The following is a 22,321-nucleotide window of genomic DNA, read 5'->3' on the forward strand; positions in this document are numbered from 1 at the left end:
GTGAGGTTCTCAGATTCTTTGTGCACAGTCTGTCAGGGCTTTGATTGTGCTCCTTTTTTGACTTGGGTGATGGTTGGAGTTTTTATGAAGGTATCTATCTGTATGTGTAGGTTTTCTGTAAACCGTGTGGCCCAATTGTTGATTGGATTTGCGGATGACCAGAACATCTAGAAATGGCAGTTTTCCTTCCTTTCCTTTTTCCATGGTGAATTGGATGTTTGGGTGGATGCTGTTAAGATGGTCCAGGAACTTACTGAGTTCTTTCTCTCCATGGCTCCAAATTGTGAAGGTGTCATCTACATATCTGAACCAAACAGTTGGCTTTTTTGGTGCTGTTTCTAGGGCCTGTTTTTCAACGTATTCCATATAGAAATTTGCTACTACTGGGCTGAGAGGGCTCCCCATGGCCACTCCATCCTTCTGTTCATAGAATCCAGTGTCCCACTGAAAGTAGCTAGTGGTGAGGCAATGGTGAAACAGGGCGGTGATGTCTTCTGGGAAGTTTTGTTTGATTAGTGTGACGGTGTCAGCTACCGGGACCTTGGTAAATAGGGACACCACATCGAAGCTGATCAGGATGTCCTTGGTGCTTAGACTGAGGTTGCTGATCTTTTCTATGAAGTGTGTTGAGTCCTTGACTGCCCATCTGCACTGTAGAATTAATGTAGTTGGCACCACTTGAACTGCTGTAAGTTAATGCACTGGATTTCTGGAAGGTGGAGTTTGGTGAGGTATCACCCTCTTTTGCACAAAAGGCCAAAATCCTTGCAAAACTCCCAGGATTGCATCGCGTTGAGCCATGGCAATGAAAGTGGCATCTAAACTGTGTTCATTTGACAATGCAGAACAGGCATGGGCTGCTGCTAGGAATTGTGGGCATTGGAGTCCAAAACACTTGGAGGGAGGGATGAAATTTGCCCATGCCTGGTGTAGATACACCCAAATTCAAGCTAAAATCCAGAGTGGATTCGCCCTGCCAGGCCTAGAAACCACAAGGCTCCACTGCTTCGTCATGGGATTATTTCATGAGATAATTCGGTGAGACAGTCATTAACTAATCAGCCCCAGATCGTTTTTTAATAATTTATCCTGTATTTATTATGTCCTTACCATTTATGTGTTTCAAATGCAATTTTTATCCTTGTATTGTTGTTTTAATTGACTGGTTTTCACTGTTATAATACTCTTGTTTCATATTGCATTACTGTTTTATCTTTTCTTATTGTGATTTGTATTATGTTGTTGTTTATTATGTCCTTATGTTATTTGGGCCTTTGCCCCATATAAGCCGCCCCGAGTCCCCGCGGTGTTACACCCCAAGGCAGCGTGAGCACTCGAAAACCAGACAGGAGTCAATATAACATATAATATCTTTATTAAAGCGAATATAAATCCAGAAGAAAATAGTTATAGAGTTTGAGGAGGAAATAGTTCTTTCTGAAAAAGCCAAATATGATCCCAGATGAGTGAAAGGAAAGGCCCGATATTATAATCCACAACGAGAACTCGTTAGCTCTCCCAAGCAATCATAGTCCATGAATGGCAACAAGGAAACAAGGCTGACAGAAAACAGAGTTCAGTTCTCAGGTGTCTTACCCCAGCCACCTTTGGCTTCTGAACCTGATCCAGAAATAAACTTTGACCAGGATGAAGCTTATTCTGACCTTTTGCCCAGTTCTCCCAGCTCCTTTCAGTTACAGCTGCCAGCTGTTGATAGTTCAGATGCTTCCTTAATTGGGAGAGATACGGGAGATGTTACTCCCGTGGCTGAACCAGATGTTCAGAGTTCCCCAGAGAACATGCCCTTCAACCGAAAGGAGTTTCTGCATCACCAGAGATCAGAAAAACAAGGGCTTAGAAGGAGTAACCGCTTGGCATCTCGAGGGGATTGTGGATAAGAAGATTCCCTTGGGAACCTTTGGGGAGTTTGGTCTCCCTTCGTTGGGATCTGATCTTCGTTCCATAAAAGTGTCTTGCACTTTTTGCGGTGTCAACGTAGCTTTTCCCTGAGAACACTTCAGACTCCAGTTCCCTGGTTTCACCAAGCCAAGCCTCCTGTTCCTGGCAGCCAAGCCGAGCCGCGACTCCCAATTTAAACCAGAGTAAATTCACTTCCTTGCCTTGTTCCTGAACCAAGTTTGATCTTTGCTTCGTCTTCTTCCTGCTTTGATATCCACGATCTCCTAGTGACTTGGGACCTTGTTATTCAGCCTTGCTTCCTTGTTGTTCTCCACTCAAACTTCCCAACAGTTTGAGCGTGTTTCGGTTTTGGACTTTGGACAATAATATTGGACATTTTCCTTCATCTTTTTGGACTTATTCATACCTTTTCACAAAGGACTATTTCCCACTCATCCATTCCGCTTATGCATTCCTGAATTTATATTTGCTTTAATAAAGATATTATATGATTATTGGTCTCTGTCTAGTTTCCAGTGTTCACGCTGCCTTGGGGTGCAACATCAGGCGATACTTTGTAGCGATCAAGGCAGCAAATTGTCAAAGCAGAGGCAATCTTGAAACAGGAGCAGGGAAATAACAACCGGAGTAAAATCAAGGTCTTCTCGAGAGTCGCGGCACAGCTTGGCCCGACTGGAACTGGAACTAGAAAGACTTGGCTTGGAAACTGGAGCTAGACGGAGCTACCTCACTCCAATTTAGCAACACTGACACCGCAAAGACTCTACAGTGCAAAACGCTTTTAAGGATCCTAAACTGAATCCCAAGTAGGGAGAGCAATACTCCCAAAAAGTTCCCATGCGAACTCTAATCATTGTCCCCTCGGGATGCCAGACATCGACTTCTATGAAGATTTTGTTTGAAACTCCTCTCACGACTCAAAAATTCTCTCTGATTAAAAACCTCATTCTCAGGCGAACTGGGAACATCTGGCCCAGACAAGGGGAACTCCCTTCCAATTAACTGCTGTTCCTGGCTGATTTCTCCAGGCACCTGGAGCTGTAAAGGGTTTTCCGAACTGGGTGAAAAGTCATAATAAACCTCATCTGTGTCAGAGTTCAGCTCCTGATCAGGCTCTGAAGCCATGGCTGGCTGGCTGACTGGGGTATAACACACGGGGAGATGGTGGCGGAGTATAAATAAAGTTTTATTATTATTTATTATTTTCCAGGAAAAAGATTCTCTGTCCGGCATTTGTACGATGCTATAACGATGGAACGATGGAAGAAAATACATAAAAAGCACATCCCATGTGCAAGAAGGACCTTTATCACATTAGGCTATACTCCGTTTATATCTGTATGCATCTCATATTTCTTTTAGGATTAGATGTATACTGTATTGAGACAGGATTAGAATTCCGTCTGCAAAGAATCCATTTCTGCAACGATTTGCAGATGGATTCCGACGAAATACTGACGGGATGGGGCAAGCGTCGTGTGATGAGATCCATTTGAAATCATTCTCAAATAGTCTCAGAAGCAGAGTGTTTTCTAATGTGATAAGTGTCCCCGTCGGGAAAACATGTCTGAGAGCAGCTCCGGCTTCTATCTTTGTAAATACAGTAGAGACTTACTTAGCCACTTATCACTTTGCAGCACTTTATTTTGTTATCTTGAGTTTACAACTTTTATAATGTGCACTTTACTTATCATAACCTCGCTGTTTTTAATTCCATGTTTTATTAAGTGTGTTTTTTATTTCTATAGGTTAATGTTTAAAATTTTATAATTTGTGTATGTTTTTTGTTGATTGATGTACTGTATATTGTATATTGTTATTGCTTTTATCTGGTATTATCTGTAAGCCGCCCCGAGTCCCCTTCGGGGAGATGGAGGCAGGGTATAAATAAACTTATTATTATTATTATTATTATTATTATTATTATTATTATTATTATTCAACATAAATGTGATGGCAGAATGTTGGACAACCAAATATGTTGGATAATAAGGAGAGATTAAGGAGAAGTCTGTTAAACATCAAATTAGGCTACGATTTTACAAATTAAGCACTAAAAACATCATGTTATACAACAAATTTGACAGAAAAAGTAGTTCAATATGCAGTAATGTTATGTTGTAATTACTGTATTTACGAATTTAGCACCAAAATATCATGATGTATTGAAAACATTGACTACAAAAATGCATTGGATAATCCAGAATGTTGGATAAGAGAATGTTGGATAAGTGAGACTCTACTGTATTTGTAAAATAAACTAATTACTGCCGGGATCGGCTGACAGCTATGCAGTTTGATATGTTTGTGCTACTAAGCAGATGCTGAGTAGTCGGACGGAGGGGAAATTGAGACAGATGGCTGTAATTGTCTCAATTTACCCACCTTACATCCATCATCCACCTCAACAATAAGGTCCTAAAAGGCACATCAAAGCATAGGTGGGGAAAGTTACTTCTTGGGAGTACAACTCTCATAATCCCCCAGGCAGCATGGCAATTTGGGAAGGTGCACCAAGTGCTAACATTTCCAAGCTCTGCAATGCAGGGCAACGTCATAGAGTTCTTTCCTATTCTTCAGAATGCTGGGAACCCTTCCGCAAAACCCTCATCGATACGAAATCTGCAGAGAAGGGAGCAGCCGTTGCATGAAGAGGAGAAGGGAAGGAAAAGCATCTACAGGGGCTTCTTCAGGGGTCATAGAAGTCTATGTGGGCCCCCGACTCAAAGGTGTCGGCCAGGAGGAGGTCCAGCAGCTTCCGGGCCGAGACGTCGCAGTCCAGCAGTTTGCCCTCCTCTTTCATTTCCAGGAATATCTGCCTTAATTTGGGATCTCTGCTCTTGGTGCGCACCTCTTCCTGCATGTCGGTGTCCAAGGGGCCTGGAGGGAAACAAGGGAGGGAGGGAGGGAGGGTCAGTGAGGGCCAGAGGGGGCTGCAAAGGCCAGCTAGGCTGAGGGGGCATCCATACTGTAGAACTAATGCGGTACTATAATGGTAGGGAAGGGGACAAACCAAACAACCTGTTCTGTATTTGATTAATACATAGTGACAGTATTAAGAATAGTTTGATTAAATACGAGGGTTGAATGAAAAGTAATGAAATGTAAAAAATGAAAAGTAAAAACCTTTGTAACTCCTCAACAGGTGGCAGTCCTGGTCTGCGGCAGGTCCTGGCTTGTTCAGTAGACTCTCTTCTACAGTTAGTTCCATTTGGTGGGAAGCCTTAGCATTGAACGGTTGTGTTGTTAAAGTGCAAAGTATGGAACCCTGCGCAGACGGGGAAGCCTTAGCATTGAACGGTTGTGTTGTTAAAGTGCAAAGTATGGAACCCTGCGCAGACGGGGAAGCCTTAGCATTGAACGGTTGTGTTGTTAAAGTGCAAAGTATGGAACCCTGCGCAGACGGGGAAGCCTTAGCATTGAACGGTTGTGTTGTTAAAGTGCGAAGTATGGAACCCTGTGCAGACGGGGAAGCCTTAGCATTGAACGGTTGTGTTGTTAAAGTGCAAAGTATGGAACCCTGCGCAGACGGGAAAGCCTTAGCCTTTAATGGTTGTGTTGTTATAGTGCAAAGTATGGAACCCTGAGCAGACAGGGAAGCCTTAGCCTTTAATGGTTGTGTTGTTATAGTGCAAAGTATGGAACCCTGCGCAGACGGGGAAGCCTTAGCCTTTAATGGTTGTGTTGTTATAGTGCAAAGTATGGAACCCTGCGCAGACGGGGAAGCCTTAGCCTTTAATGGTTGTGTTGTTATAGTGCAAAGTATGGAACCCTGCGCAGACAGGGAAGCCTTAGCCTTTAATGGTTGTGTTGTTATAGTGCAAAGTATGGAACCCTGCGCAGACGGGGAAGCCTTAGCCTTTAATGGTTGTGTTGTTATAGTGCAAAGTATGGAACCCTGAGCAGACAGGGAAGCCTTAGCCTTTAATGGTTGTGTTGTTATAGTGCAAAGTATGGAACCCTGCGCAGACGGGGAAGCCTTAGCCTTTAATGGTTGTGTTGTTATAGTGCAAAGTATGGAACCCTGCGCAGACGGGGAAGCCTTAGCCTTTAATGGTTGTGTTGTTATAGTGCAAAGTATGGAACCCTGCGCAGACAGGGAAGCCTTAGCCTTTAATGGTTGTGTTGTTATAGTGCAAAGTATGGAACCCTGCGCAGACGGGGAAGCCTTAGCCTTTAATGGTTGTGTTGTTAAAGTGCAAAGTATGGAACCCTGCGCAGACGGGGAAGCCTTAGCCTTTAATGGTTGTGTTGTTATAGTGCAAAGTATGGAACCCTGCGCAGACGGGGAAGCCTTAGCCTTTAATGGTTGTGTTGTTAAAGTGCAAAGTATGGAACCCTGTGCAGACAGGGAAGCCTTAGCATTGAACGGTTGTGTTGTTAAAGTGCAAAGTATGGAACCCTGCGCAGACGGGGAAGCCTTAGCATTGAACGGTTGTGTTGTTAAAGTGCAAAGTATGGAACCCTGCGCAGACGGGGAAGCCTTAGCATTGAACGGTTGTGTTGTTATAGTGCGTTGCTGTGGCGAAGTCTGGTGGTATGGGAAATAAAGTATTGAGGAATTGGTGGTAGTTAAGGTAAAGGGTAAAGGTTTCCCCCTGACATTAAGTCCATTATAAATGGGTTATATAGCTGTGTTGAAGGGTCTTGAGTCTACACTGCCATATAATCCAGTTAAAATCAGATAATCTGTATTTTGTAGGCAGTGTGGAAGAGGCCTAAGTGAGGCCTAACTCTGCCTGTCCCCTGGGCTGAGTGGGTTGCTAGGAGACCAAGTGGGCGGGGCTTAGCCTTCTAACTGGCAGCAATTGGTTAAAACCAATTCTTCCTCTCCCTCTAATTAGGACTTTATTTTTCTTTTCTTTTTGTTGTATGAACGTAGAGGCATGGATGAGGGGTTGTGCTGCCAAGTTTAGTGTTTCTGGGATGTGTAGTTTTGTTGTTTTGTCCTAGGCCGAAATTTCATTACCCTTTTATATATATAGATATACGGTAATTCTATTTTAGGGTAAAGACTTTATAAAACTGCAACTCGCAGGACTGAACTGAGGTGCAGCAGTTCAAGTGGGGCTGAGCAGCATTTTTTCTTTCTCCAGTGCGGAGACGTGAATGCAGCTCCTTGTGAATGCAACTGCGTTCAGGGCCGGCTCACCTGGGGCGTAGCTGAGAACACGCACGTCCGGCTCCTCCTGGGCCAGCACACGGAACATCATGTCCCGGGCGGCCTTTCCGGTGCAGTAGAGGCTCCAGCTCTTGAAGGGCTGCAGGGCGGCCAGGGAGGAGATGTTGACCACCGTGCGGCGGAGGCCTGGACGGGCAGGGAAGGCCTGGAGGAGACCGGCCGTGAGGCAGAGGGCGGAGGTCACGTTCAGGTCCAGGTAGGCGCCCACCTCCGCTGCGTCCGTCAGCTCGCAGAAGGACTTGGAGATGTCCCCCAAGGAGCCTGCAAGGGAGAGGAGGAGGAGGAGGAGGAGAACGGGTCAGAGGAGGGATCCATGCAGCTGGCCTCAAGGGGATGGGAGACCCGAGTTCAAGGGGATGGGGCCGGGCTTTAGCACAGCAGGCTAATCACCAAGCTGCACTAAATCGTGCAAACCGGAAGGTTTGTCAGGGTGGTGTGGATGATGGGATGGGTAGTTGAATCGATCATCCGTCGCCCTGACTGATTAGGTGAGTCAGTTTCTCTCCGTCTCACCCGAAGGACCACTTTATGCAGCTGCAAAGTGGCACTAACAAAACGACAGCTCAGTCACTGATATACTGCTGATCCCAGCAGGTCTAAATACTTTATTATACACTAGCTGTGCCCGGCCACACATTGCTGTGGCAAAGTGGTGGTGGTATTGGTTAAAAATTGTTGTGTAATTTTTATTTGACATTTGTATTTTTTATTAATTTTATTGTAAGTTATCTTTTTATTTATTATATTTTATTATTTTCTTGTACTATTTTTAGTTATTTTCTGTTATTATAGTATTTTATAGTATTAATTTTTTAGTGTTTTTAATTATTTTTTAGTGTTTTTTATTGTTTTTTATTGGGTTGCTAGGAGACCAAGTTGGAGGAGCTTAGCCTTCTAACTGGCAGCAATTGGATAAAAGCAATTATTCCTCTCTCTCTAATTAGGACTTTATTTTTCTTTTCTTTTTGTTGTATCAACCTAGAGCCGTGGATGATGGGTTGTGTTGTCAAATTTCAAGGTTGGGGGGCCTGTAGTTTTGTTGTTTTGTGGGTCGCCGTGATGCCATCACTCTTTTATATATATAGATATATACACAGTTGCTGAAAGCCATAGCTCTCCGCACACATGGGTGTCTTCTCTGCTGTGCTCGCTTGACTGTTATCAGTACAAAGCTGGCACCTCTCGCATTCCTCAGTTCAAACGGAAGCCCTGACCTATTGGTCCTGTGGGCAATCACTCACGCAGGCTTGTGCTTAACCCTTGTGCTGCTGGAATGCTTTGCCGGAAATACACAGTTGAAAACACCCAACAGCAAAACTTGATATAACATTTCACTTTAACAACAGAAACACACTAACAAGGTTGACAGTTCAAAGCCTAGGTCAGGGTGAGCTCCTGACCTTTAGCCCAGCTTCTGCCTACCTAGCAGTTCGAAAACAAATGTGAGTAGATACATAGGAACCTCATTAAAAAGCTGAGGTATTAGGCTTGGCATTTCAATCAGAAAAAGGAGGAAGTTTACAAACAGGCAGGGAGATAGAGCAACAGCACCCCCGGTGGCCAGAACTGAGCACAGCCTCTAAAGATGCCGGAAGATGGGAAATCCTATATGCAATGGGAGGGAAAGTATTTAGTCAGATACCAATTGTACAAGTTCTCCCACTTAAAAAGATGTGAGAGCCCTGTAATTGACATCATAGGTAGACCTCAACAATGAGAGACAACATGAGAAAACACATTCAGAAAATCACCTTGTCTGGTTTTTCATGAATTTATTTGCAAATTATGGTGGAAAATAAGTATTTGGTCAATAACAAATGTTCATCTCAGTACTTCGTTATATATTCTTTATTGGTCAAACATTTTCTGTAAGTCCTCACAAGGTTGGTACGCACTCCTGCTGGTCTGTTGGCCCATTCCCCCATGCAGATGTCCTCGAGAGCAGTGAAGTTTTGGGGCTGTTGCTGGGCAACACAGACTTTCAACTCCCTCCAAAGGTTTTCTACAGGGTTGAGATCTGGAGACTGGCTAGGCCACTCCAGGACCTTGAAATGCTTCTTACGAAGCCACTCCTTCATTGCCCTGGTGGTGTGCTTGGGACCGTTGTGATGCTGAAAGACCCAGCCTCGTTTCATCTTCAGTGCCCTTGCTGATGGAAGGAGGTTTGTGTTGGGAATCACCCTGGACTACTCAAGTCTAAATGTAGACAGATAGATGATAGAGTTAGATTGAGGAAATCCTTTCCCTGTTTCCAAAGCATGCCTAGATAGGCTTTACTGTGTTCCCCTCTATCCTGTTTACGTCACATCCCTTACTTTGAAGTTAGTAGAAATGTCAATCTCCAGGGACACTAACTTCCCATTGGTCAGAATGTCTTTTATGGCCCCAATAAACTGGACCATGAGGTTGGAACCATTTTGGTTCAGTCTCTTCTTCCTTTGTTCTTCAGGCTAACAACACGTCCTGCCATCTCTCCTGGCAAGATGTAACTATTTAGATGTTTGTTATTTTCCTTTCTTATTTTCCCTTAGAAACCAGTCTAGAGTAGACTAGACAGCTCCCAAGCCTTTCTATCTACAATGGAGTTCTTTTTACCTGAATAAATACTTTTTGAACTTTTACTGAGACTCTGCAGTCCATTGCAGTCCTAAATAGACAAAGGCTTCTCTTTGCTTGCCCCGTGTAAGTATCTGTTGCATTTGAAAGCTTTTGCTTTTGCTAGTCTGCTACAGTTTGGTGGAATCTCCCCCAGAGAGGGTTAAATTGAGTCTAACCGCTCAGAGATTACCACAACAGTTTGCACTCCAAATCTCACGATCCATGGCCCCATTCATTCTTTCATGAATACGGATCAGTCACCCCGGTCCCTTTGCAGAGAAACAGCCCCAAAGCATGATGTTGCCACTCCCATGCTTCACAGTAGGGATGGTGTTCTTTGGATGCAACTCTGCATTCTTTCTCCTCCAAACACAAGCTGTGTTTCTGCCAAACAGTTCTACTTTGGCTTCATCTGACCATATGACTTTCTCCCAATACTCTTCTGGATCATCCAAATGCCCTCTAACAAACTTCAGCCAGGCCCGGATATGTACTGGCTTAAGCAGAGGGACACGCCTGGCACGGCAGGATCTGATAGTGTGTTACTGATGGGAGTCTTTGTGACGTTGGTCCCACTTCTCTGCAAGTCATTCACTAGGTTCCTCCGTGTGATTCTGGGATTTTTGCTCACCGTTCTTGTGACCCCACGGGGTGAGATCTCAGTGGTCTTGTCTCTCTTCCACTTTCTAATTATTTCTCCCACCATTGATTTCTTCACACCAAGCTGCTTCCCTATTGCAGATTCAGTTTTCCAAGTTTGGTGCTGGGCTACAATTTTGTTTCTGGTGTCCTTGGAGAGCTCTTTGCTCTTCACCAGAGTGGAGTTTGGATTATGACTGATTGAGGTTGTGGACAGGGGTCTTTTATACTGATAACAAGTTCAAACAGGTGCAATTACTACAGGTAATGAGTGAAGACAGAGGAGCCTCTTTAAGAAGAAGTTAGAGGTCTGTGAGACCCAGAAATCTTGCTTGTTTGTAGGTGACCAAATACTTATTTTCCACAATAATTTGCAAATACATTCGTGAAAAATCAGACAATGTGATTTTCTGGATGTGTTTTCTCATGTTATCTCTCATAGTTGAGGTCTACCTATGATGTCAGTCACAGGCCTCTCTCATCTTTTTAAGTGGGAGAACTTGTACAATTGGTATCTGACTAAATACTTTTCTCCCGCACTGTATACCTCTATCTGCTGTCTGTCCTGTCACTGTTATAATCGGCATTGAATGTTTGCCATATATGTATTCTGGGATCTGCCCTGAGTTCCATTCAAGGTGAGAAGGGTGGAATATTATTATTTACAGTATTTATATTCCGCCCTTCTCACCCCGAAGGGGACTTAGGGCAGATCACATTATATACATATAGGGCAAACATTCAATGCCCATATACATATAGAACTGAGACAGAGACAGACGCAGAGGCAATTTAACCTTCTCCTGAGGGGATGTTTGATTCTGGCCACATTGGGGAGCAGCTGCTTAATCATCCACTGTGATGGCACTTCCTCATTCCAACGTCGTAAATTAGTTAAATTTGCCTCCCCACTTTATAAGTGGTACCTTATTTCCTACTTGATAGATGCAACTATCTTTCGGGTTGCTAGGTCAGCAACGAGCAGGGGCTATTTTTTATTTTATAATTGGCGGGTGCTCATATTACAGAATATAAACACTGTACATAAATAAATATTTGGGCAAGGCCTTAATTCTGTCTTCTCTGCCCAAGAGCGCTCTGGGCCTCACCAAACTACAGATCCCAGGGTCCCACAACATTGAGCCACAGAAGTTTAGGTGCAGATCAGGCCTGGGCCACCTTCAACCCTCCAGGTCTTTTGGACTTCAACTCCCATAATTCCTAACAACCAGTAGGCTGCTAGGAATTGTAGGAGTTGGAGTCCAAAACACCTGGAGGGCCCAAGTTTGCCTATGCCTGGTGGAGATGCACCAGAGACAACTCTAGAACTGAACTACAATGTCCAAGATTGTGTAGAAACCTTGCATGCCAGGATGAAATGGACGGTACTTCGGTTAGGCAATGGAAATGGATTGCACATATCTAGGATGGGAGACACATGGCCTGGAAACAGGAGACCACAAGAGAAATATGTGCCAACAGTGTGCTGCACAGCTAGAAAAGCCCATGTACTTCCTGACAGTAGGATCACAGAATCATAGAGCTGTAAGAGATTTCACGGGCCATCCAGTCCAACCCCATTCTGCCAAGAAGCAGGAAATCTCATTCAAAGCACCCCCAACAGATAGCCACCTAGCCTTTGATTCAAAGCCTCCAAAGAAGGAGCCTCCACCACACTCCGCGGCAGAGAGTTCCACTGCCGAACAGCCCTTCTCACAGTGAGGAAGTTCTTCCTGATGTTCAGGTGGAATCTCCTTTCCTGAAGTTTGAAGCCCTTGTTCCCTTGTGTCCTAGTCTGCAGGGCAGCAGAAAACAAGCTTGCTCCCTCCTCCCCATGACTTCCCTTCACGTATTTGTACATGGCTATCATGTCTCCTCTCAGCCTTCTCTTCTGCAGGCTAAACATGCCCAGCTCTTTAAGCCGCTCCTCATAGGGCTTGTTCTCCAGACCCTTAATCATTTTAGTCGCCCTCCTCTGGACGCTTTCCAGCTTGTCAACATCTCCCTTCAACTGTGGTGCCCAGAATGGGACACAGTGTGATTCCAGGTAACGTGGTCTGACCAAGGCAGAATAGAATAAGGGGGAGCAGGACTTCCCTGGATCCTGACGCTCTTCCCCTATTGATGCAGGACAGAATCCCGTTGGCTTTTTTTAGCTGCCGCATCACATTGTTGGCTCATGTTTAACTTCTTCCCCACGAGGACTCCAAGGTCTTTTTCGCACACACTGCTGTCAAGCCAGGCATCGTCCCCCATTTTGTATCTTTGATTTCCATTTTTTCTGCCGAAGTGAAGTATCTTGCATTTGTCCCTGTTGAACTTCATTTTGTTAGTTTCGGCCCATCTCTCTAGTCTGTCAAGATCGTTTTGGATTCTGATCCTGTCTTCTGGAGCGTTAGCGATCCCTCCCAGGAAGAGCTGTTTAGGATCTGATGCTTCCTGGGCATCCAGTGGTGTCTCCTTCTCTGGAGGCTTTGAAGCAGAGGCTGGATGCCCATCTGTTGGGAAGGCTTCAATTGTGCCTGGCAGAAAAGGGTTGGACTGGATGGCCTTTGGGGTCCCTCCACTCTTATTGATTGAACTCTGTAATGAGATCCTTAATTCCCTCTTGTAGAGTCTGCTGAATTTTATCTTACAGTTTGTATATTATGTTCAGACGCTAATGTTCTAATGTTTTGATGTTGATGTTTTACGCTGTTTGTATGTTTATACTATTTTACCTGTTTTATTGGTTTAATTATGCTGTATTTTATTGTATGTTGAAACTGGGCTTGTCCGCATCTGAGCTGCCCTGAGTCCCCTCTGGGGAGATGGGAGCGGGATATAAAAATAAAGTTGTTATTATTATTATTGTATGACACAGCAAACAAGATAGACATGCTGGATTTCGTATCACAAAATAACAAGTCGGACACTTCCCAAGTGTCTAGGACTGTGTGATGTATTTTCGGATGATGAGTGCAGATCCCAGTCGGGTGGCCTTTTGCAGTTGGCAGATCGTAATTTTGTCAATGTCTATTGTTTCCAAATGCCGGCTGAGATCTTTTGGCACGGCACCCAATGTGCCGATCACCACCGGGACCACCTGCACTGGTTTCTGCCAGAGTCTTTGAAGTTCAATCTTGAGGTCCTGGGAGCAGCTGAGTTTTTCCTGTTGTTTTTCATCAATGCGACTGTCACCTGGGATGGCAACATCAATGATCCAAACCTTGTTCTTTTCCACAACTGTGATGTCTGGTGTGTTGTGTTCCAGAACTTTGTCAGTCTGGATTCGGAAGTCCCACAGTATCTTTGCAATGGTGCTCATTTTCCAATACTTTTGCAGGTTTGTGATCCCACCAGTTCTTTGCTGCTGGGAGGTGGTACTTGAGGCATACGTTCCAATGGATCATTTGGGCCACATAGTTGTGCCTCTGTTTGTAGTCTGTCTGTGCAATTTTCTTACATCAGCTGAGGATATGATCCATGGTTTCATCGGTTTCCTTGCACAGTCTGCATTTTGGGTCATCAGCTGATTTTTCGATCTTGGCCTTAATTGCATTTGTCCTGATGTCTTGCTCCTGGGCTGCAAGGATCAGGCCTTCTGTCTCCTTCTTCAGGGTCCCATTCGTGAGCCAGAGCCAGGTCTTCTCCTTATCAGCTTTTCCTTCAATTTTGTCAAGGAACTTTCCATGCAATGTTTTGCTGTGCCAGCTGTCAGCTCTAGGTTGTAGTGTGGCTTTCTCGTACTGGTTTTTTGTCTGCTGTGCTTTGAGGAGTTTCTGATTTCTGACTTCAATCACTTTTTCACTTTGCTTTACATATTCTGCCAGGGCATGTTCTTCTTCTTTGACTGCTTGTTTTACTTGTAAGAGTCCTCTGCCCCCTGATCTTCTAGGCAGATATAGCCGGTCAACATCACTGCGAGGGTGCAGGGAATGATGAATGGTCATGAGTTTTCTTGTTTTCCTATGGAGAATCAAACCAAAACGAAGTCTATACTGGCTCGCTCGTCGCCCAGGATAAAAAGGACCGCGGTGGATGCTGCTGATTCTGTACATCCATCGACAAGTGGGCTACGGGATCAAAATACAAATGAACAGTCACAGAAGCAGCAGAAATATAAATTGCCAGAAAACTGCACTATTATTATTATTATTATTATTATTATTATTATTATTATTATTATTATTATCTCGTGGGAGGGCTTGAATTGTGCCTGACAAAAAGGGTTTGGACTGGCGGTCCCTTCCTGCTCTAAAGGGAGACACTGCTTCTCGGGTGAGTCTTGGGGTCTCCCTCTCTGGGGAAGTTTAATGGGGATGGACTGGATGGCCCATGAGGTCTTCCGACCCTTGGAGTCTATGGCTGGCTGTGGGGGTCCCTTCGGGTTAGGGTTAGGGTCTTCCTCCTGGGCGAAAGAAGGGGCCGGACTAGATAGCCTTTGAGGTCCCCTTCACTGGCCCTGCAACCCCGGTGGTGAAGTGTGTTAAAGCGCTGAGCTGCTGAACTTGCAGACCGAAAGGTCCCAGGTTCAAATCCCGGGAGTGGCGTGAGCGCCAGCTGTTGCTCCAGCTTCTGCCAACCTATCAGTTCGAAAACATGCCAATGTGAGTAGATCAATAGGTACCGCTCCGGCGGGAAGGTAAGGGTGCTCCATGCAGTCCTGCCAGTGCCCACATGACCTTGGAGGTGTCTACGGACACCGCCGGCTCTTGGGCTTAGAAATGGAGATGAGCCCCAACCCCCAGAGTATGGGTAGATCAATAGGTACCGCTCCGGGGGGAAGGCAAGGGTGCTCCATGCAGTCCTGCCAGTGGCCACATGACCTTGGAGGAGTCTACGGACACCGCCGGCTCTTGGGCTTAGAAATGGAGATGAGCGCCAACCCCCAGAGTATGGGTAGATCAATAGGTACCGCTCCGGGGGGAAGGCAATGGTGCTCCATGCAGTCCTGCCAGTGGCCACATGACCTTGGAGGTGTCTACGGACACCGCCGGCTCTTGGGCTTAGAAATGGAGATGAGCGCCAACCCCCAGAGTATGGGTAGATCAATAGGTACCGCTCCGGGGGGAAGGCAATGGTGCTCCATGCAGTCCTGCCAGTGGCCACATGACCTTGGAGGAGTCTACGGACACCGCCGGCTCTTGGGCTTAGAAATGGAGATGAGCCCCAACCCCCAGAGTATGGGTAGATCAATAGGTACCGCTCCGGGGGGAAGGCAACGGTGCTCCATGCAGTCCTGCCAGTGGCCACATGACCTTGGAGGAGTCTACGGACACCGCCGGCTCTTGGGCTTAGAAATGGAGATGAGCGCCAACCCCCAGAGTATGGGTAGATCAATAGGTACCGCTCCGGGGGGAAGGCAACGGTGCTCCATACAGTCCTGCCAGTGGCCACATGACCTTGGAGGAGTCTACGGACACCGCCGGCTCTTGGGCTTAGAAATGGAGATGAGCCCCAACCCCCAGAGTATGGGTAGATCAATAGGTACCGCTCCGGCGGGAAGGTAAGGGCGCTCCATCCAGTCCTGCCAGTGGCCACATGACCTTGGAGGAGTCTACGGACACCGCCGGCTCTTGGGCTTAGAACTGGAGATGAGCGCCAACCCCCAGAGTATGGGTAGATCAATAGGTACCGCTCCGACGGGAAGGTAAGGGCGCTCCATGCAGTCCTGCCAGTGGCCACATGACCTTGGAGGAGTCTACGGACACCGCCGGCTCTTGGGCTTAGAACTGGAGATGAGCGCCAACCCCCAGAGTATGGGTAGATCAATAGGTACCGCTCCGACGGGAAGGTAAGGGCGCTCCATGCAGTCCTGCCAGTGGCCACATGACCTTGGAGGAGTCTACGGACACCGCCGGCTCTTGGGCTTAGAAATGGAGATGAGCGCCAACCCCCAGAGTATGGGTAGATCAATAGGTACCGCTCCGACGGGAAGGTAAGGGCGCTCCATGCAGTCCTGCCAGTGGCCACATGACCTTGGAGGAGTCTACGGACACCGCCGGCTCTTGGGCTTAGAATTGGAGATGAGCGCCAACCCCCAGAGTATGGGTAGATCAATAGGTACCGCTCCGACGGGAAGGTAAGGGCGCTCCATGCAGTCCTGCCAGTGGCCACATGACCTTGGAGGAGTCTACGGACACCGCCGGCTCTTGGGCTTAGAACTGGAGATGAGCGCCAACCCCCAGAGTATGGGTAGATCAATAGGTACCGCTCCGACGGGAAGGTAAGGGCGCTCCATGCAGTCCTGCCAGTGGCCACATGACCTTGGAGGAGTCTACGGACACCGCCGGCTCTTGGGCTTAGAAATGGAGATGAGCGCCAACCCCCAGAGTATGGGTAGATCAATAGGTACCGCTCCGACGGGAAGGTAAGGGCGCTCCATGCAGTCCTGCCAGTGGCCACATGACCTTGGAGGTGTCTACGGACACCGCCGGCTCTTGGGCTTAGAACTGGAGATGAGCGCCAACCCCCAGAGTATGGGTAGATCAATAGGTACCGCTCCGGGGGGAAGGCAACGGTGCTCCATGCAGTCCTGCCAGTGGCCACATGACCTTGGAGGAGTCTACGGACACCGCCGGCTCTTGGGCTTAGAAATGGAGATGAGCGCCAACCCCCAGAGTATGGGTAGATCAATAGGTACCGCTCCGGGGGGAAGGTAAGGGTGCTCCATGCAGTCCTGCCAGTGGCCACATGACCTTGGAGGAGTCTACGGACACCGCCGGCTCTTGGGCTTAGAATTGGAGATGAGCGCCAACCCCCAGAGTATGGGTAGATCAATAGGTACCGCTCCGACGGGAAGGTAAGGGCGCTCCATGCAGTCCTGCCAGTGGCCACATGACCTTGGAGGAGTCTACGGACACCGCCGGCTCTTGGGCTTAGAACTGGAGATGAGCGCCAACCCCCAGAGTATGGGTAGATCAATAGGTACCGCTCCGACGGGAAGGTAAGGGCGCTCCATGCAGTCCTGCCAGTGGCCACATGACCTTGGAGGAGTCTACGGACACCGCCGGCTCTTGGGCTTAGAAATGGAGATGAGCGCCAACCCCCAGAGTATGGGTAGATCAATAGGTACCGCTCCGGGGGGAAGGCAACGGTGCTCCATGCAGTCCTGCCAGTGGCCACATGACCTTGGAGGTGTCTACGGACACCGCCGGCTCTTGGGCTTAGAACTGGAGATGAGCGCCAACCCCCAGAGTATGGGTAGATCAATAGGTACCGCTCCGGGGGGAAGGCAAGGGCGCTCCATGCAGTCCTGCCAGTGGCCACATGACCTTGGAGGTGTCTACGGACACCGCCGGCTCTTGGGCTTAGAACTGGAGATGAGCGCCAACCCCCAGAGTATGGGTAGATCAATAGGTACCGCTCCGGGGGGAAGGCAACGGTGCTCCATGCAGTCCTGCCAGTGGCCACATGACCTTGGAGGAGTCTACGGACACCGCCGGCTCTTGGGCTTAGAAATGGAGATGAGCGCCAACCCCCAGAGTATGGGTAGATCAATAGGTACCGCTCCGGGGGGAAGGTAAGGGTGCTCCATGCAGTCCTGCCAGTGCCCACATGACCTTGGAGGTGTCTACGGACACCGCCGGCTCTTGGGCTTAGAAATGGAGATGAGCGCCAACCCCCAGAGTATGGGTAGATCAATAGGTACCGCTCCGGGGGGAAGGTAAGGGTGCTCCATGCAGTCCTGCCAGTGGCCACATGACCTTGGAGGAGTCTACGGACACCGCCGGCTCTTGGGCTTAGAATTGGAGATGAGCGCCAACCCCCAGAGTATGGGTAGATCAATAGGTACCGCTCCGGGGGGAAGGCAACGGTGCTCCATACAGTCCTGCCAGTGGCCACATGACCTTGGAGGAGTCTACAGACACCGCCGGCTCTTGGGCTTAGAATTGGAGATGAGCGCCAACCCCCAGAGTATGGGTAGATCAATAGGTACCGCTCCGGGGGGAAGGTAAGGGTGCTCCATGCAGTCCTGCCAGTGGCCACATGACCTTGGAGGAGTCTACAGACACCGCCGGCTCTTGGGCTTAGAAATGGAGATGAGCGCCAACCCCCAGAGTATGGGTAGATCAATAGGTACCGCTCCGGGGGGAAGGCAACGGTGCTCCATGCAGTCCTGCCAGTGGCCACATGACCTTGGAGGAGTCTACGGACACCGCCGGCTCTTGGGCTTAGAAATGGAGATGAGCGCCAACCCCCAGAGTATGGGTAGATCAATAGGTACCGCTCCGGGGGGAAGGTAAGGGTGCTCCATGCAGTCCTGCCAGTGCCCACATGACCTTGGAGGTGTCTACGGACACCGCCGGCTCTTGGGCTTAGAAATGGAGATGAGCGCCAACCCCCAGAGTATGGGTAGATCAATAGGTACCGCTCCGGGGGGAAGGTAAGGGTGCTCCATGCAGTCCTGCCAGTGGCCACATGACCTTGGAGGAGTCTACGGACACCGCCGGCTCTTGGGCTTAGAATTGGAGATGAGCGCCAACCCCCAGAGTATGGGTAGATCAATAGGTACCGCTCCGGGGGGAAGGCAACGGTGCTCCATACAGTCCTGCCAGTGGCCACATGACCTTGGAGGAGTCTACAGACACCGCCGGCTCTTGGGCTTAGAATTGGAGATGAGCGCCAACCCCCAGAGTATGGGTAGATCAATAGGTACCGCTCCGGGGGGAAGGTAAGGGTGCTCCATGCAGTCCTGCCAGTGGCCACATGACCTTGGAGGAGTCTACAGACACCGCCGGCTCTTGGGCTTAGAAATGGAGATGAGCGCCAACCCCCAGAGTATGGGTAGATCAATAGGTACCGCTCCGGGGGGAAGGCAACGGTGCTCCATGCAGTCCTGCCAGTGGCCACATGACCTTGGAGGAGTCTACGGACACCGCCGGCTCTTGGGCTTAGAATTGGAGATGAGCGCCAACCCCCAGAGTATGGGTAGATCAATAGGTACCGCTCCGGGGGGAAGGCAACGGTGCTCCATGCAGTCCTGCCAGTGGCCACATGACCTTGGAGGTGTCTACGGACACCGCCGGCTCTTGGGCTTAGAAATGGAGATGAGCGCCAACCCCCAGAGTATGGGTAGATCAATAGGTACCGCTCCGGGGGGAAGGTAAGGGTGCTCCATGCAGTCCTGCCAGTGGCCACATGACCTTGGAGGAGTCTACGGACACCGCCGGCTCTTGGGCTTAGAAATGGAGATGAGCGCCAACCCCCAGAGTATGGGTAGATCAATAGGTACCGCTCCGGGGGGAAGGTAAGGGTGCTCCATGCAGTCCTGCCAGTGCCCACATGACCTTGGAGGTGTCTACGGACACCGCCGGCTCTTGGGCTTAGAAATGGAGATGAGCGCCAACCCCCAGAGTATGGGTAGATCAATAGGTACCGCTCCGGGGGGAAGGTAAGGGTGCTCCATGCAGTCCTGCCAGTGGCCACATGACCTTGGAGGAGTCTACGGACACCGCCGGCTCTTGGGCTTAGAATTGGAGATGAGCGCCAACCCCCAGAGTATGGGTAGATCAATAGGTACCGCTCCGGGGGGAAGGTAAGGGTGCTCCATGCAGTCCTGCCAGTGGCCACATGACCTTGGAGGAGTCTACGGACACCGCCGGCTCTTGGGCTTAGAATTGGAGATGAGCGCCAACCCCCAGAGTATGGGTAGATCAATAGGTACCGCTCCGGGGGGAAGGCAACGGTGCTCCATACAGTCCTGCCAGTGGCCACATGACCTTGGAGGAGTCTACAGACACCGCCGGCTCTTGGGCTTAGAATTGGAGATGAGCGCCAACCCCCAGAGTATGGGTAGATCAATAGGTACCGCTCCGGGGGGAAGGTAAGGGTGCTCCATGCAGTCCTGCCAGTGGCCACATGACCTTGGAGGAGTCTACAGACACCGCCGGCTCTTGGGCTTAGAAATGGAGATGAGCGCCAACCCCCAGAGTATGGGTAGATCAATAGGTACCGCTCCGGGGGGAAGGCAACGGTGCTCCATGCAGTCCTGCCAGTGGCCACATGACCTTGGAGGAGTCTACGGACACCGCCGGCTCTTGGGCTTAGAAATGGAGATGAGCGCCAACCCCCAGAGTATGGGTAGATCAATAGGTACCGCTCCGGGGGGAAGGTAAGGGTGCTCCATGCAGTCCTGCCAGTGGCCACATGACCTTGGAGGAGTCTACGGACACCGCCGGCTCTTGGGCTTAGAAATGGAGATGAGCGCCAACCCCCAGAGTATGGGTAGATCAATAGGTACCGCTCCGGGGGGAAGGTAAGGGTGCTCCATGCAGTCCTGCCAGTGGCCACATGACCTTGGAGGAGTCTACAGACACCGCTGGCTCTTGGGCTTAGAACTGGAGATGAGCGCCAACCCCCAGAGTATGGGTAGATCAATAGGTACCGCTCCGGGGGGAAGGTAAGGGTGCTCCATGCAGTCCTGCCAGTGGCCACATGACCTTGGAGGAGTCTACGGACACCGCCGGCTCTTGGGCTTAGAAATGGAGATGAGCGCCAACCCCCAGAGTATGGGTAGATCAATAGGTACCGCTCCGGGGGGAAGGCAACGGTGCTCCATGCAGTCCTGCCAGTGGCCACATGACCTTGGAGGAGTCTACGGACACCGCCGGCTCTTGGGCTTAGAAATGGAGATGAGCGCCAACCCCCAGAGTATGGGTAGATCAATAGGTACCGCTCCGGGGGGAAGGCAACGGTGCTCCATGCAGTCCTGCCAGTGGCCACATGACCTTGGAGGAGTCTACGGACACCGCCGGCTCTTGGGCTTAGAAATGGAGATGAGCGCCAACCCCCAGAGTATGGGTAGATCAATAGGTACCGCTCCGGGGGGAAGGTAAGGGTGCTCCATGCAGTCCTGCCAGTGGCCACATGACCTTGGAGGAGTCTACGGACACCGCCGGCTCTTGGGCTTAGAAATGGAGATGAGCGCCAACCCCCAGAGTATGGGTAGATCAATAGGTACCGCTCCGGGGGGAAGGCAACGGTGCTCCATGCAGTCCTGCCAGTGGCCACATGACCTTGGAGGAGTCTACGGACACCGCCGGCTCTTGGGCTTAGAACTGGAGATGAGCGCCAACCCCCAGGGTCAGACATGACTGGACTTCACGTCAGGGGCAAACCTGGACCTGGCCCTCCCCGGCGCTGCCCGCCCGCCCGCCCGCTCACCGGCGTTGTTGAGGAGGAGGAGGGTCTCGGGGGGCGCGCCGTGGGCCTCCATCTCCCGCAGGGCCTCGTGGGCGGCGCGGAGGAGGAGGGGGGCGCCGTGGGGCCGGGCCAGGTCTGCGGGGAGGGCGCGGGGGCGGAGGCGGGGCCAGTCCCGGCGGAGCAGCGCCTCCAGCTCCCGCAGCGGGGCCTCCGCCCGGCCCGAGAGGAGCAGCGCCGAGCCCGGGGCCAGGAGCGCGGCCAGGCCCACGCACAGCGCCCGGCCCAGGCCCCGCGACGCCCCCGTCACCACGCACAGCGCCCGGCCCAGAGAGCTCGCCTCCGCCGCCTCCATCGCCCCCGAAGCCCAGAAGGAGAACGACCAAGAGGAGGAAGAAGATGGAGAGGGAGGAGTCCGGGCTGGAGGGGGAGGGGCCTAGGGGGAGGACACGCCCCCGGGTGACCGAGGGAAGGGTCAAGGCCAGGGGTCCTCAAACTTTTAAAGCAGAGGGCCGGTCCACAATCCTTCAGACTGTGGAGGGGCCGAATTATCATTTGGGGGGAAAAACGAACAAATTCCAATGCACACTGCACATGTCTTATTTTTTGTAGTGCAAAACAACAATAAGAACAATGAAAGAACAATACAATATTTAAAAATGAAAACAATTGTAACCAACATAAACCTATCAGGATTTCAATGGGAAGTGTGGGCCTGCTTCTGGCCAATGAGATAGTCAAGTTAATTAGGATTGTTGTTGTTGTGTTCCTTCAAGTCATTTCAGACTTTGGGCAAGCCTAAGTTTAAAATTATTTATTTATTCATTTACTACATTTATTTATTACATTTATATCTCA

The 22,321-nt window shown here is 49.5% G+C and overlaps 1 protein-coding gene across 2 annotated transcripts; it reads right to left on the reverse strand.

Annotated features, from left to right (window-relative positions):
• Positions 1–1,358: 1,358 nt before the first annotated feature.
• On the reverse strand, positions 1,359–21,888 carry spr (sepiapterin reductase). Of its 2 annotated transcripts, none has more exons than XM_062981256.1 (3): positions 21,488–21,888; positions 7,073–7,363; positions 1,359–4,800 (listed from the first exon to the last, which is right to left on the reverse strand). In XM_062981256.1, the coding sequence occupies exons 1-3, from the start codon at positions 21,816–21,818 to the stop codon at positions 4,610–4,612; spliced, it is 813 nt and encodes a 270-aa protein (XP_062837326.1). In that variant the 5' UTR covers positions 21,819–21,888; the 3' UTR covers positions 1,359–4,609. The 2 variants fall into 2 exon arrangements, with proteins under 2 accessions (XP_062837326.1, XP_008120216.2); XM_008122009.2 differs by lacking the exon at positions 21,488–21,888 and adding an exon at positions 11,972–12,456.
• Positions 21,889–22,321: the final 433 nt, after the last annotated feature.

Source organism: Anolis carolinensis, chromosome 5 (assembly GCF_035594765.1).
Source record: "Anolis carolinensis isolate JA03-04 chromosome 5, rAnoCar3.1.pri, whole genome shotgun sequence".
NCBI lineage: Eukaryota > Metazoa > Chordata > Lepidosauria > Squamata > Dactyloidae > Anolis > Anolis carolinensis.